General features: G+C 40.6%; 1 protein-coding gene across 6 annotated transcripts in view; it reads right to left on the bottom strand.

Annotated features, from left to right (window-relative positions):
- GOLGA4 (golgin A4) overlaps nucleotides 1-13752 on the bottom strand; it is a 105398-nt gene that overhangs the window by 79548 nt on the left and 12098 nt on the right. For all 6 annotated transcript variants that reach the window (XM_067753767.1, XM_067753768.1, XM_067753770.1 and 3 more), the window contains exon 2: nucleotides 11359-11448. In XM_067753767.1, the coding sequence (XP_067609868.1) occupies nucleotides 11359-11448 (90 nt within the window). The remainder of the gene's footprint in view (nucleotides 1-11358; nucleotides 11449-13752) is intronic.

Genomic DNA, 13752 nt, shown 5'->3' with positions numbered 1-13752 from the left:
CTCAACTTTAAACAACTTGCTTATTGGCATACAAATGATATATGCAACAGGCACCACAGCACACAGCACATCTGGCAATTCAGTATGAGAGCCTATACCAGTAAGAACAATACATGGTAAAGAACACAAAGCCTTAGTATAACAAATATTGAGCCACTCATTTTTATATATTCAAAAAGACAGCATGGAAATTTATGGGGAGTATAAACACATAAAACTTTAAATAATCATTTATTTCTACTTATATACAAATACAGTTTTCTCCAATACACACAGAAGAAACTTTTGAAACAAATTTATAATAAGTTTTAAGGATAAATTCTATTATACTAGGTCTTTTGATATATATTCTCTTCTGAGCTTCAATTTTCTTTCAGAAACTGTATACTATACACCAAAATACTAGCTATCATGAATTAGATGTATAAGAAATTATAATTAAAATGAACTTTTTCATGGTGGGGGTTACACAAACATACATATGTAATAAAACTGCATAAAACTACACACACACACACACACACACACACACATATAAAACAGGTGAAATTTGAATAAGCTCTGTGGATGTCACAGAGGTTACCAATGTCAATTTCCTTGTTTTGATAGGGTACTACAGTTATATAAGATGTTACCTTTGGGAGAAACTGGATAAAGGGTACACAGAGCCTCCCTAAAAAGAAATTTTTTAACCTCCCATGAATCTGATTATTTCCAAATAAAAACTTTAAAAAACAAAAGTTTTGAAACATTAACTTAGCAGTTAATGTATGTTATTATATAATATATAATGAAGAATTATGTCATAAAATAAATGTCTGCAAAAGTTTAAAAACTTACACTTTTCATCTCAGTGCTCTAGAGTTATGGATGACTAGAGCCGTCACTAACTCTTCATCTGGTCCTACATTAGAGGTCACCTTACAGATGAGACAAATTTTTTTTTAAAGTCTTTTTTGGTTATGTTAATAACTGGTACTCTTTGGGTAGGATTCAAGAATTGATCTTACACTAAACCCTAAAATTTAGTGTCAGTAGTATACTAAAATACACTAGATGCCTGTTTGGCTCTAGGGTATCATATAGTTTCCACTCCTGCTGAAAATCTTACTCTCCCAGAAACTCAGAAAGGTCATCTTTTGAGTGGATGTTATCTTAAGTTAAATGCTATACAAATTCACTCTTCTTAGGCTTCCAAAGTTAATTTTTGAAATGAAGTCACTCTTCATATCACATAAGAAAATAATTTAAAATTTCACAGTTAAGAGTAGATTTGGGGCTTCCCTCATGGCGCAGTGGTTAAGAATCTGCCTGTCAATGCAGGGGACACGGGTTCGAGCCCTGGTCCAGGAAGATCCCACATGCCATGGCGCAACTAAGCCTGTGTGCCACAATTACTGAGCCTGCGCTCTAGAGCTTGCGAGTCAAAACTACTGAGCCCAAGCGCCACATTACTGAAGCCCGCATGCCTAGAGCCCATGCTCCACAACAAGAGAAACCACCACAATGAGGAGCCCGCACACTGCAAAGAAGAGTAGCCCCCACTCACCGCAACTAGAGAAAGCCTGCGCGCAGCAACGAAGACCCAACACAGCCAAAAATAAAAATAAATTAAATAAATAAATCTATTTTTTTTTAAAAAAGTAGATTTGGAATTTTAAGAGAAAAACACAAAAGCTGTATAGAACCAGTACAGAAACACATGCTGACCAAACATTTCAAAAGAAAGTGCTACCAAACAACGATTTACATTCCATGCCATAGCCCAAGTAAAAAAGCAAAGTATGTCCAAATTAGTTTCCGTTGACAGCTATTTCAAAGCCTAAGGAGGCTTCCTCCCCACTTGTGGTCCTTGTCATTTGCTTCTTATGCCTATCAAAGTCTCCCAAGATTCAGTTCTCAAATATCCTCAATAAGTCTGTCTCAACTCTTTCAAACTGTTGAAATTCTAATTCAAATCTGCTAAGAATTTAATTCGCCTCTTCTGTGTGGTCCCATCAGTTGAACTAACACTGACTAAAGTTTTATGTATCTCAACATTCATGACGACTACCTAAAACTCCGATCAGATATGTGTTGAAAGCTTTCAATCTATCCTCCATGTCTCTTACTCTTAGATAATTATCTATCTCTATCTCTGTGTTTTTGGTGGGATTACTCAGTATTCTTTTCAAACTCCCTAATTTTCCCTTGAACTGGGACCAGTCTGAGTTTTATTCTGATTTACATTCTTATATCATTTTTTTTTATTTCCAGGATTTCTAATAGGTTCTTTTTCATATCTACCTAGTCTATTTTTTGGCCTCTTTTTTCCCCACAATTCTCTGTTCTTTTTAAGAAAACTATTACTTCATTTATCCTACTGAAAATACTTGTTTCAAAGTCTTATCCAGACTGCCCTTTTAATTATTCTAATTTCACCTGGAATAATTTGATATCCCAATTCCTATTTTTACTGGCTGTCTTCTTAGCATTTATTTTAGCATTTTCATTTACAGGCTTATTTTGAGGAAGGTATTTTCCTTCTCCTTCCTCCTGTGCTCATCCCTCCTTATCCAGTCAATCTGATTCCCTGGGCCCCAGTTTGGGTTTCCTGCCCTATCACAACACAGAGGTTATCACAGATTCAGTCACTAAGCTGATGCGAGGTTTGGTTCAGTTGTTGGTCATGAAGCCTCCCTAGAGACAGCAGCTTCTCACAATGGGCCACAGAGAGCTCTATGCATCAGCTGGGAAACGCTTTTTTCAACCTCCTTTCACCAGTGCCATGAGCCCCACTTTAGCCTCTGGCTTGCAGCACTCAATCAAACTCTGGCAGTACAGAACCCTCCCAGTCCTTCTCAACCAGAGTTCAAAGAGAAAATTAAGTCTAAAGCCAGCAGAAAGGCATCTGCTACCTAGCATCCACTGTATGTAATGAATTAATATGTCTCCTATGTACTAATGTACCTCCTATTAGGAGAGGGACCCTAAAAAGTTTAGTATCTTTTAGTATCTCTGCCTTGAAGAGAAGAGGTCCTGTTTCTATCTTCACAGACACTGTTATATATAGCTATTAGTAGCAACACCTACTTTTTTGAGTCAAATTCACTTCCTTATTATTTGCAATAATGTATACCTTAAGAAGTACACAATATACTCAGTAGAAGATACAAGAAAAAAACTGCCTATAGTAGCAGCAGGTGAGAAAATATGCAGTACAGACTGTGGTTAAATCATTTTGACCAAATCGAAGGTCATGAATTAAGGCCCTATTTTGTCTATATGGATATTTCCACTATACATAAAGTTAAAGACATACAAAGCCATTAAACAAAAAAGATAGCAAAAAAGGACTGATGAGCACTGAAAAGACCAAGGCTATATAAAGATGGCAAAAAACAGATATCAGGCCAGAAAACCAGGAAAGTAACAAAACAGATTCAAGTAATTTCTGCTAAGTCCCAAGGCATCTGGGACTTGAGAAAAATAAGTCATCAAAGATCAGCATGCCACTCCAATCCTGAGAATGCTCACTACACTCATCAAGAAAGTGGAATCAAACACTGGTTCATATTTTGTTTGACAGAGTAAAATAAAAAGAGAGAAGATTCATATTATATTACGAATATCAGGAATAAAAGAGGAAAAATTACTACTGCATTTACAGAAATAAAAAGGATTATAAGGCAATGCTACAAACAACTGTATGCCAACAAACTGGACAACATGGATGACACAGACAAATTCCTAGACAGACACATATTACCAAAACTGATGCAGGGAGGAACAGAAAATATCAACAGAACTATAAAAAATGAAGAGATTGATGAGGGTATTGAGGCTGTGCCTAGGATCCCCAGGAAAGAGTACCAGGTCAACTGGACAGATCAGCCATCTGTGCAGGATGAAACAGCGCCACAGAGCCGCAGACCTCAGGGTCAGTGCACATCACCCTACTCTCCTTTGCCTTTAAAGTCTACAATCATATAGATGATTTTTTACAGCCCTATAAGGAAGCCTGAGACACTGCAATCAAAGACAGACTTATTTAGATTTACATATAATATTTACTAATATGGGAAAATAGACATTAGGATTTTCAGCAATAGCTGAAAAAAGGTAAAACATTTAATTTATGGAAATATCAACTTAATGAAACCATTCTACTTCCCAAGCATTCTAGATTACATAGACTTTACTGTACCTACTGGAGAGATGGGACAAATATTTATAATTTGAATTAAACTTCCACATTTTGCTAAAAATAAACTTAAAACTAAAAGTGAGGATCCCATCACTGACAGAGTATCTTCCATCTTAGAGGTTTAACAAGATGAAAAACCTGGGGCTGGGGGTGGGGGGGGGGTGCGGCATGGTGACTAACAATTTTTTTCTATTTTTTGCAACAGGAAAAAGAAATTATATTTTCATTGACTTGTTTTGTAAATCTGGATTTTTACATTAGGTTAAGATGATACATCTGTATTTACCATTTACCTTAAGGTGGATTATGGTACAAGATGGATCTGTCTTAGACTTTATCCATCAAGCTTTAAATTTTTTTTTTAACATCTTTATTGGAGTATAATTGCTTTACAATGGTGTGTCAGTTTCTGCTGTATAACTAGGTAAATCAGCTATACATATACATATATCCCCATATCTCCTCCCTCTTGCATCTCCCTCCCACCATCCCTATCCTACCCCTCTTGGTGGTGCACACAAAGCACTGAGCTGATCTCCCTGTGCTATGCGGCTGCTTCCCACTAGCTATCTATTTTACATTTGGTAGTGTATATAAGTCCATGCCACTCTCACTTTGTCCCAGCTTACCCTTCCCCCTCCTCATGTCCTCAGGTCCATTCTCTGTAACAAGATAATTTTATGTAATGTCCTTTATAAGTTAATCATGAAATTTCAAAGTCCTTTATTTATTGTAAAATAAGTTGAACTAAAGTTTACATTTCACTTTGTGGTCAAAAACATCTTTTAGAGTTGTTAGAAAATGCTTAAAAAGCAAGGAGACGGGGCTTCCCTGATGGCGCAGTGGTTGAGAATCTGCCTGCCAATGCAGGGGACACGGTTCGAGCCCTGGTCTGGGAGGGTCCCATGTGCCGCGGAGCAACTGAGCCCATGAGCCACAACTACTGAGCCTGCACGTCTGGAGCCTGTGCTCCGCAGCAAGAGAGGCCGCGATAGTGAGAGGCCCCCGCTTGCCGCTGCTGGGGAAAGCCCTCACACAGAAACGAAGACCCAGCACAGCCATAAATTAATTAATTAATTTAAAAAAAAAGCAAGGAGACGAAGTGATGATACTGCTTTGGCTTTCAATCAGAAACCATTCCTTAAACTATACCTATAAGCACAGGACCTTTAGTATTGAAATTTGGGAAGAAATAAAAACTAACCGTTAGCTTACTTAGCCTGCTGTAAAAGAATGCTCAAACCACCCCTTTCAGAAAGGATTATTTTGTAAAGATATATTCAATTTTAATGTTTTAAAGCATCCTAGATAAATCCTTTTTAAAAAGCAATAGTAGCAATCAACAAGTTGTTTTCAAGGTTTCTACTATATTATATGTAAACCAATATACCATAATATTAACCAATATAGTAAGTGTAGGAATGATGCCATTAACACTGACTGCAAAAAGTGTTTTCACTACTCAGTACTGCAGCTTTCATTCCAACTGGTTACACATATAAACTAAGTTCAACAACATTAAACTTGAAATCATAAAGTTAAAGAATTGCAATACTGCAAATAATGCATAAGAAAATAAGATCTCAAAGAAAGTATGCATATACTTTATACTCTTAAGTACTTTGTCAGATCATTTAAATACATAAACCAAGGACACAGTATATATGCCATTAACTTTGAATGCAAAAACTATGAAGTTTTTAAGTTTATTTTGCTATCAACATCTATTAAATAAAGGTTTTTTAAAATTATGTTTTAAAATAACATCAAGGCAGTTTGGAAAAATCTTTCAAATTTTTTAATTTGCATACGCCCTACGACCCAGCAATCCCACTCTTAGAAATCTATCCTAAAGAATAACAGCATTGAAGACCAAAAGACAACCCTCAGAATGGGAGAAAATATTTGCAAATGAAGCAACTGACAAAGGATTAATTTCCAAAATTTACAAGCAGCTCATGCAGCTCAATAACAAAAAAACAAACAACCCAATCCAAAATGGGCAGAAGACCTAAATAGACATTTCTCCAAAGAAGATATACAGACTGCCAACAAACACATGAAAGAATGCTCAACATCATTAATCATTAGAGAAATGCAAATCAAAACTACAATGAGATATCATCTCACACCACTCAGAATGGCCATCATCAAAAAATCTAGAAACAATAAATGCTGGAGAGGGTGTGGAGAAAAGGGACTCTTGCACTGCTGGTGGGAATGTGAATTGGTTCAGCCACTATGGAGAACAGAATGGAGGTTCCTTAAAAAACTACAAATAGAACTACCATATGACCCAGCAATCCCACTACTGGGCATATACCCTGAGAAAACCAAAATTCAAAAGGAGTCATGTACCAAAATATTCATTGCAGCTCTATTTACAATAGCCCGGAGATGGAAGCAACCTAAGTGCCCATCATCGGATGAATGGATAGAGAAGATGTGGCACATATATACAATGGAATATTACTCAGCCATAAAAAGAAATGAAATTGAGCTATTTGTAATGAGGTAGATAGACCTAGAGTCTGTCATACAGAGTGAAGTAAGTCAGAAAGAGAAAGACAAATACCGTATGCTAACACATATATATGGAATTTAAGAAAAAAAAACTGTCATGAAGAACCTAGGAGTAAGACAGGAATAAAGACACAGACCTACTGGAGAACGGACTTGACGATATGGGGAGGGGGAAGGGTGAGCTGTGATAGGGCGAGAGAGAGGCATGGACATATATACACTAACAAACGTAAAGTAGATAGCTAGTGGGAAGCAGCCGCATGGCACAGGGGTATCGGCTCGGTGCTTTGTGACCGCCTGGAGGGGTGGGATAGGGAGGGTGGGAGGGAGGGAGACGCAAGAGGGAGGAGATATGGGAACATATGTATATGTATAACTGATTCACTTTGTTATAAAGCAGAAACTAACACACCATTGTAAAGCAATTATACCCCAATAAAGATGTTAAAAAAAAAAAGAATAAAATTACAAAAAGTGACATTAGCAACCATTCTAGAAGAAGCACACAGCCTCTATAGAAATACAAGTAAATTCGCTCTTTTTCCTTAAAGGAGCATTCAAGTGCATTTTGTTCATTTTTACAGTAATGAAAGAGAGTGCCCTTCAGTCAATTTTCAGGACCTGGTACAAATTATTATATTTCCTCCCTTTAAATGTCAAGAGCAAAAAGTGGAGGGCTCCCCAGCCACCCAGAGCCAAGCGCCTGGGCCAGCAGTGGGAGCTGAAGGATCCCCTGTGCTCAGAACACAGGGGCGCCCCGCGAGGCCCCGGGTCCGCGAGGCCCCAGGTGGGTCCGCGAGGCCCCGAGTGAGTCCTTGAGGCCCCGGTCTGGCGCGCGCAGGACCTAGTGCCCAGAGGTTCCGACACCCCACGAACTGTCCCACATCCCGATGCCAACGGTCGCCTCAGCGCCGTAAGCTTCGCGTCTACAGACTTCGGGGCCGCCCAGAAGCCAAAGCCAAAGCCCGTCGAAGGTCCGACCCCGCTGACCCGCGAGCATGGGCAGCTACCTGAGCATGTACCTGGGCACGGCCAAGGCCGTGCAGCCAGCCCACGCCCAGAAGCGCTGGTCCCTATGGTCCCCATGGACCGGGCCTGCCCGCGGCACTTGCCTCCCGATGGGACGGGACAGGCGCCCAATCCTGTGCTACCGCCGCCGCCGCTAGGATCACGAGCTCTGGTTCCGCAGCAGGCGGCCGCTCCCCGCCGCCCTGCGCAGCTGGAAGTACTACCCGGTCCGTGGGTCCTCGGTGCCCCAGGGCTGGAGGCGCCTTCCCAGCGGGCCGCCCCTCCGCACCTCCTCGGGGCTGGGGTTTTCCGGCCATGGCAACTGTTTCACAATGAGGTCCCAGTGGAACGCCCACCTCTCCTGCCACATGCAGAGCCTGGTGGACATCTGTACCGCCCCCGCTGAAAGCCTAAGCAGCTTGTCCACCTGTCCGTCCAGCCAGGAATCCCTGGACCCCTGTGCCAAGGAGACTGCGCTGAGGGCCCTCAGCCGATGCGAGGAAGGACAAAGGCGGCTCGACGGGCCTCTCAGGTCTGAGAGCCCCGAGCCCAGGCTGTCGGCCTTCCGGCCAGTGATGAGGAATGGAGTGGTCCCTGTCTTTGTGCCCAGGCCGGGGCCTCTGAGAAGAAGCATCTGCTCCGGGTGCAAGCGCCTCCGAGAAGAGGACACTGAGCCCCGGCCTGACCAGCAGCCCTGTCTGAGCCTTCCCTGTCTGCCGCCCACCCTGCTGTGAGGCCCCCCCACCCCCCACCCGCCCAGGGCACAGTCACAGAGCCTCGCTGGAGAGATGGGGGCGGATCAGCACTCCCAGGCCTGGGCCTCCTGCAGCCTGACGTCCCCCTTGAGTCCTGAGAGCCAAGGCCACCTCCTCCTGACATTCAAACCCACATTTCTTTTACCCAGCTGACCCCTGCCCTACCCCTGCCTCAGTCACTGGCACGGACCGCCAGGCCAGCTCCCTCCACTCCAGCCAGGAGCTGCCAAGCCCCAGAGCCACCTCTCCTACCTGCAGAGCCCGCCCTGAGGAAGCACCGCTGACATCCAGGCCTGCACTCCCTCCTGCCCACCCACCCTTGCTGCCTTTGCCCCTGAGAAGACCCTTCTCAGAGGACCCTTCTCAGGAAGGCGTGCTTCTCCCCTATTGCCCACTTCATACAGTTTAAAGGTTGTTCTTATTTTAAATAATACTAAAATAGCTTCATTATCCTAAAAAAAAAAAAAAGTTTCTCAGAATACTACTTTCCATCCAAATCACTGTTCAAGAATACATGTTTTTTAATACTTAAAAAAAAAAAGAATAACAGCACTGTAACTTATGCATTATGTAAAATGCTCAGTCCAGTACTACTTTTAATATTGAAAAGATTATAAAATTTGACTCATAATATTGAGACTTTTCCCTAACTAATCTATAGAGTCAATGCAATCCCAATAAAAATCTCTACAGGTTTCTTTGTTGTCAGTGCTATATTTTATTTTGTTTTGAGTTTGTTTTGTAAGACTTGAAAATCTGATTGTAAAATTTATGTGGAATTATATGGAAAGGTACAAGAATTACTAAGACATTCAAGAAGAACAAGGTAGGAGTGCTATGGACTGCATATGTCCCCCAAAATTCATATACTGAAGCCCTAACCCCCAAGGATATTTAGTGATGGTATTTGGAGGCAGAGCCTTTGGGAGGTAATTAGAGTTAAATGAGGTAATGAGGGCAGGGCCCTCATGATGGGATTACTGTCCTTATAAAAGAAAAAGATACGAGAGAGCTGCCTCCCCACTCCTCCATCTCTCCCTAAGTGCATGCAACAAAGAAAGGCCATGCTAGGACATCATGAGATGACAGCTGTGTGCAAATCAAGAAGAGGGCCCTCACCAGATACTGAATCTGTTGGCATCTTGATCCTGGACTGCCCAGCCTCCAGAACTCTTGAGAAGTAAATGTCTGTTGCTTAAGCCACCCAGTCTATGGAATTCTGGTTTTAAAACTAAGACAGGGAAGACCTGCTCTAATAAGGGCAAGATTTAACATAAAACTATAGTTATGAAGACAGTGTGGGATCAGATCAAAGACAAAGCAAATGACAGAACAGAAACAAGAGTCCAGAAATCCACTCAATGGACACTTAGTTTCTGAAAAAAAGGTAGCACAGTACAGCAGTATGGAAAGAATGGAACAACTGGATAGCTATGTGGGGAGGGGGGCGGTGGTGAAACTTGATCCCTACCTCACACCATACTGAAAAAAATCTTTTCCAAATGGAGTATAGATCCAAATGTGAAAGGTAAAACAGGATAATAATGGGAAATACTCTGAAGGGCAAGAAAAGAATACTAAAAAATGAAAAACACTAGCCATAAAATAAAATATTGATAAACTGGAATGCATTAAAACTAAGAACTTCTGTTCAAAAGACACCATTAAGAGAGTAAAAGGCAAGCCACAGAGTGGAAGCAGATATTTGCAAGGCATGTATCCAATAAAAAACTCCTATCCACACTATATAAAAAAGAACTCCTACAAATCAATAAGACAAAGATAAACCAATAGAAAAATGAGCAAGAGACTTAAGTAAGCACTTCGCAAAATAAGTTATCAGTACACAGATGAAAAATGATCAATCTTATTAGTCATCAGCGAAACGCAAATTAAAACTACAATAAGAGAACATTACACACCCACCAGAATGGCTGAAATTAAAGACTAGCAAGGATATAGAGCAACAAGAACTTGGGAAGGTAAAATTGGGAATGTGGGAAGGTAAAATTCTACAACTATTCTGAAAAACAATGGGCATTACCTTCAATGGTAAAACTATGTATACCCTTTAACCCAGTGATTCTACTCCTAAGTACATAGCAAAAGAAATGCTGGTACATGTGTAGCAAAAGAAATATACAAGAATGTTCACAGCAGCATAATTCATAATAGCCAAAAATTAGACAGCCCAAAGGTTTAACTATAAGGTTTACAACAGAAAGCATACTTAAGTGGTACTATAAAAATTTAAAAAGTTAAAAAAAAGAAGGAAGCAAATATCAAGAAGTCAGGATGATGGTGCTCTTCTGTGGGGAAGGGAAGTAGCACTCTAGTGCTGGTAGTGTTCCTTTTCTTGACCTGGGTGGTGGTCACACAGGGATTCACTTCATAATAATTCACTGATTTATGCATGTATTTTTTATCCTTTTTTCTCTTATCCTCTTTTTACCCTTATTTGTGTACTTATGTTTTACTTGCATGACTCTTATAATCCTTCACAGAAAGAAAAAAAGTTGGAAAAAAAATCTAATCTGAGTTATAGTGCCAGCTCCAAGTCACATGGAATTAGGAGTTACTTCACAGTTTCCAATCACTAGCTTGAAAATATAGGACTTCTCCCCACATAATGCTACGCTGAACAAATTGTTATCAAATCATTCTGAAAATTTCAAATATTAAAGGCAAAGTATATTATCCTCTCAAACTAAGATATTCAAAGAAAACACACTTTACAAAAGCAACAGTACTATTTGAAAAAAAAATTGTACTAAAAAAATACCTAGGAATTAAGTAATTTCCCATTTTGTTATCAACAGTAGCATTACATTTTAAATTAATAAGCTTCTTGTAAAAGATTTATTGAAGAAGAAATTCCAAACTTACCTCTCTATTGGGTGTACCTTCATCAAGCTGCTCTGTAAATGAAGACGTCCTGCTCCTGGTTCTCGTTGGCGTTGAAGAATTGGAGGAAGCCTAGATTTAAAAATTATTGCACAAATTAGAAAGACTACATTGATGAGCGCACTATGTACTAAGTAGTCCTTCTCATAGTTCATGCCCAAAGAACCCAGTGAAAGGAAGGAAAAGAGCAAATACATGAAAAACAGAAAAGGATAACTGAAACATAATCAACTAGCAGACCCAGGCTATCTACTGGGTCCTTGGTCTGATTCTGCCACCAACTAGAACTATGATCTTAGCTAAATTAACATTTTGAGGGCTAAAATTAACCTCAAAAATAAGGTCGTGATGATAACATAAGATGATAACATTAGGACTTCCCTGGTGGCGCAGTGGTTAAGAATCCTCCTGCCAATGCAGGGGACACGAGTTCAATCCCTGGTCCAGGAAGATCCCACATGCCGTGGAGCAACTAAGCCTGTACGCCACAACTACTGAGCCTGCGCTCTAGAGCCCACGAGTCACAACTACTGAGCCTGCGTGCCACAACTACTGAAGCCCGCACACCCAGAGCCCATGCTCCGCAACAAGAGAAGCCACCGCAATGAGAAGCCCGCATACCACAAAGAAGAGTAGCCCCCGCTCACTGCAACTAGAGAAAGCCCACGGGCAGCAACAAGGACCCAACGTAGCCAAAACTAAATAAAATTTTATTTAAAAGAAGATAACATTAGGGGCAACTGAAACCAGGTGAGAAGTATATGAAAACTCTCTGTACTATCTTTGCAACTTTCCTATAAATCAAAATTATTCCAAAGTTAAAAGTTCATTAAAAAATAAGGTTGTCGGGGCTTCCCTGGTGGCGCAGTGGTTGAGAATCCGCCTGCCGATGCAGGGGACACGGGTTCATGCCCCAGTCCGGGAAGATCCCACATGCTGCGGAGCAGCTAGGCCCATGAGCCATGGCCGCTGGGCCTGCGCGTCCGGAGCCTGTGCTCCGCAACAGGAGAGGCCGCAACAGTTAGAGGCCCGCGTACCGCAAAAAAATAAAAAAATAAAAATAAAATAAAATAAAATAAAGTTGTCAATTTAATCTTTAAAGTGCCATCCAGCTCTAATATTCAATATAATGAACTGCACAGGTAAACATCTCTCTAATCAAGTACCTTGCTTTGAGAACACCATGCACACCATAGCCCAATACTGAGATGCCAGTCCATTTGTTCTGTAAAGGAACACATGACTCCTATACAGAAACCCACAAGAGAAAGGGCCCCAAATTTAAACTAGGAGTCTGAGGTGTACTCTAAGGTGAGCTAAAAACAGTCCAAAAAGTATAAAACCAAAACTTCAAGACCCCCCATCACCCATAACAAGACAGATCTTAACTCATCTCCACAAAGAAATGTCTCAATGTCTTACCCTTTTGTAGTCTGTACAGCACTACCTAAAAAGGCATTTAATAAATATTTGTTAAATAAATGATTGAATGAACAAATGCAACCCTAATCTGTCAAGTCAGTACCTACTGCTGTGGCTATGCTAGAACAGAGAGGTCACGAGGAATGTTGCACACACATACACACACTCTACACACACATATACATATTCAGTTTACAATAAGTCTAACCTTTCTAATCAAGACAGATGTTCAATAAATGGTGCTGGGACAAATGGCCATCCATATGGGGGAGCAATATCAATCAGATCCTCACTTCATACTTAAGCTATATTAAAGATTTAAATGATTTTTAATTGAAATATAAGAGAAAATATGAGAGTCTATTTCTATAATCTCTGAATGGGAAAGAGACTTTTATGTCAGAAGCAGAAATCAAAAGGAATAGATTAATGGGGAGGAGGGGAAAACATCAACAAAACATGACAAAGTTTAATAACCTTTTTTTCTAAACAGCTCTTGTAAAATGCTTGTAAGTCAGAACTCAGAAAACTCACCACCCCAGTCTTCTTTTCACCTAGGGCAGGTGATCTGAACTCCACCAATGAACATACCCACAGGAGAGTCTGAGTCATAAGTGGGTAATATGAGAAGACAGACATGCAAAATTAATACAGTTCATCAGCTGGTGAACATGGAGACACGGAGCTTCACGCAGTCGTTCACAAAAGCTGTCCAGTGCAAGATGCGATGCTGCCAAACTGAGGCAGCTGCAACATTCTTATTAGTGCAGCCCCCCAAGTGTGGCTGAGCAGAGCGATCAGCCCAGACTTTCAGGCCCTCCTGAAAATTCTCTAAGTCACCAACTATTCATTAATAGACCCCTTTTCTGCTTAACTAGCTGGACTGAGTTCTGTTGCTTACAGCGTAGAATTCCAGCACACACATACCTTCTAAAAGATGAACCAGAAAAATCA

The sequence above is a fragment of the Pseudorca crassidens genome, chromosome 10 (assembly GCF_039906515.1).
Source record: "Pseudorca crassidens isolate mPseCra1 chromosome 10, mPseCra1.hap1, whole genome shotgun sequence".
Lineage (NCBI taxonomy): Eukaryota > Metazoa > Chordata > Mammalia > Artiodactyla > Delphinidae > Pseudorca > Pseudorca crassidens.
This window is presented reverse-complemented; position numbering and strand designations above follow the sequence as displayed.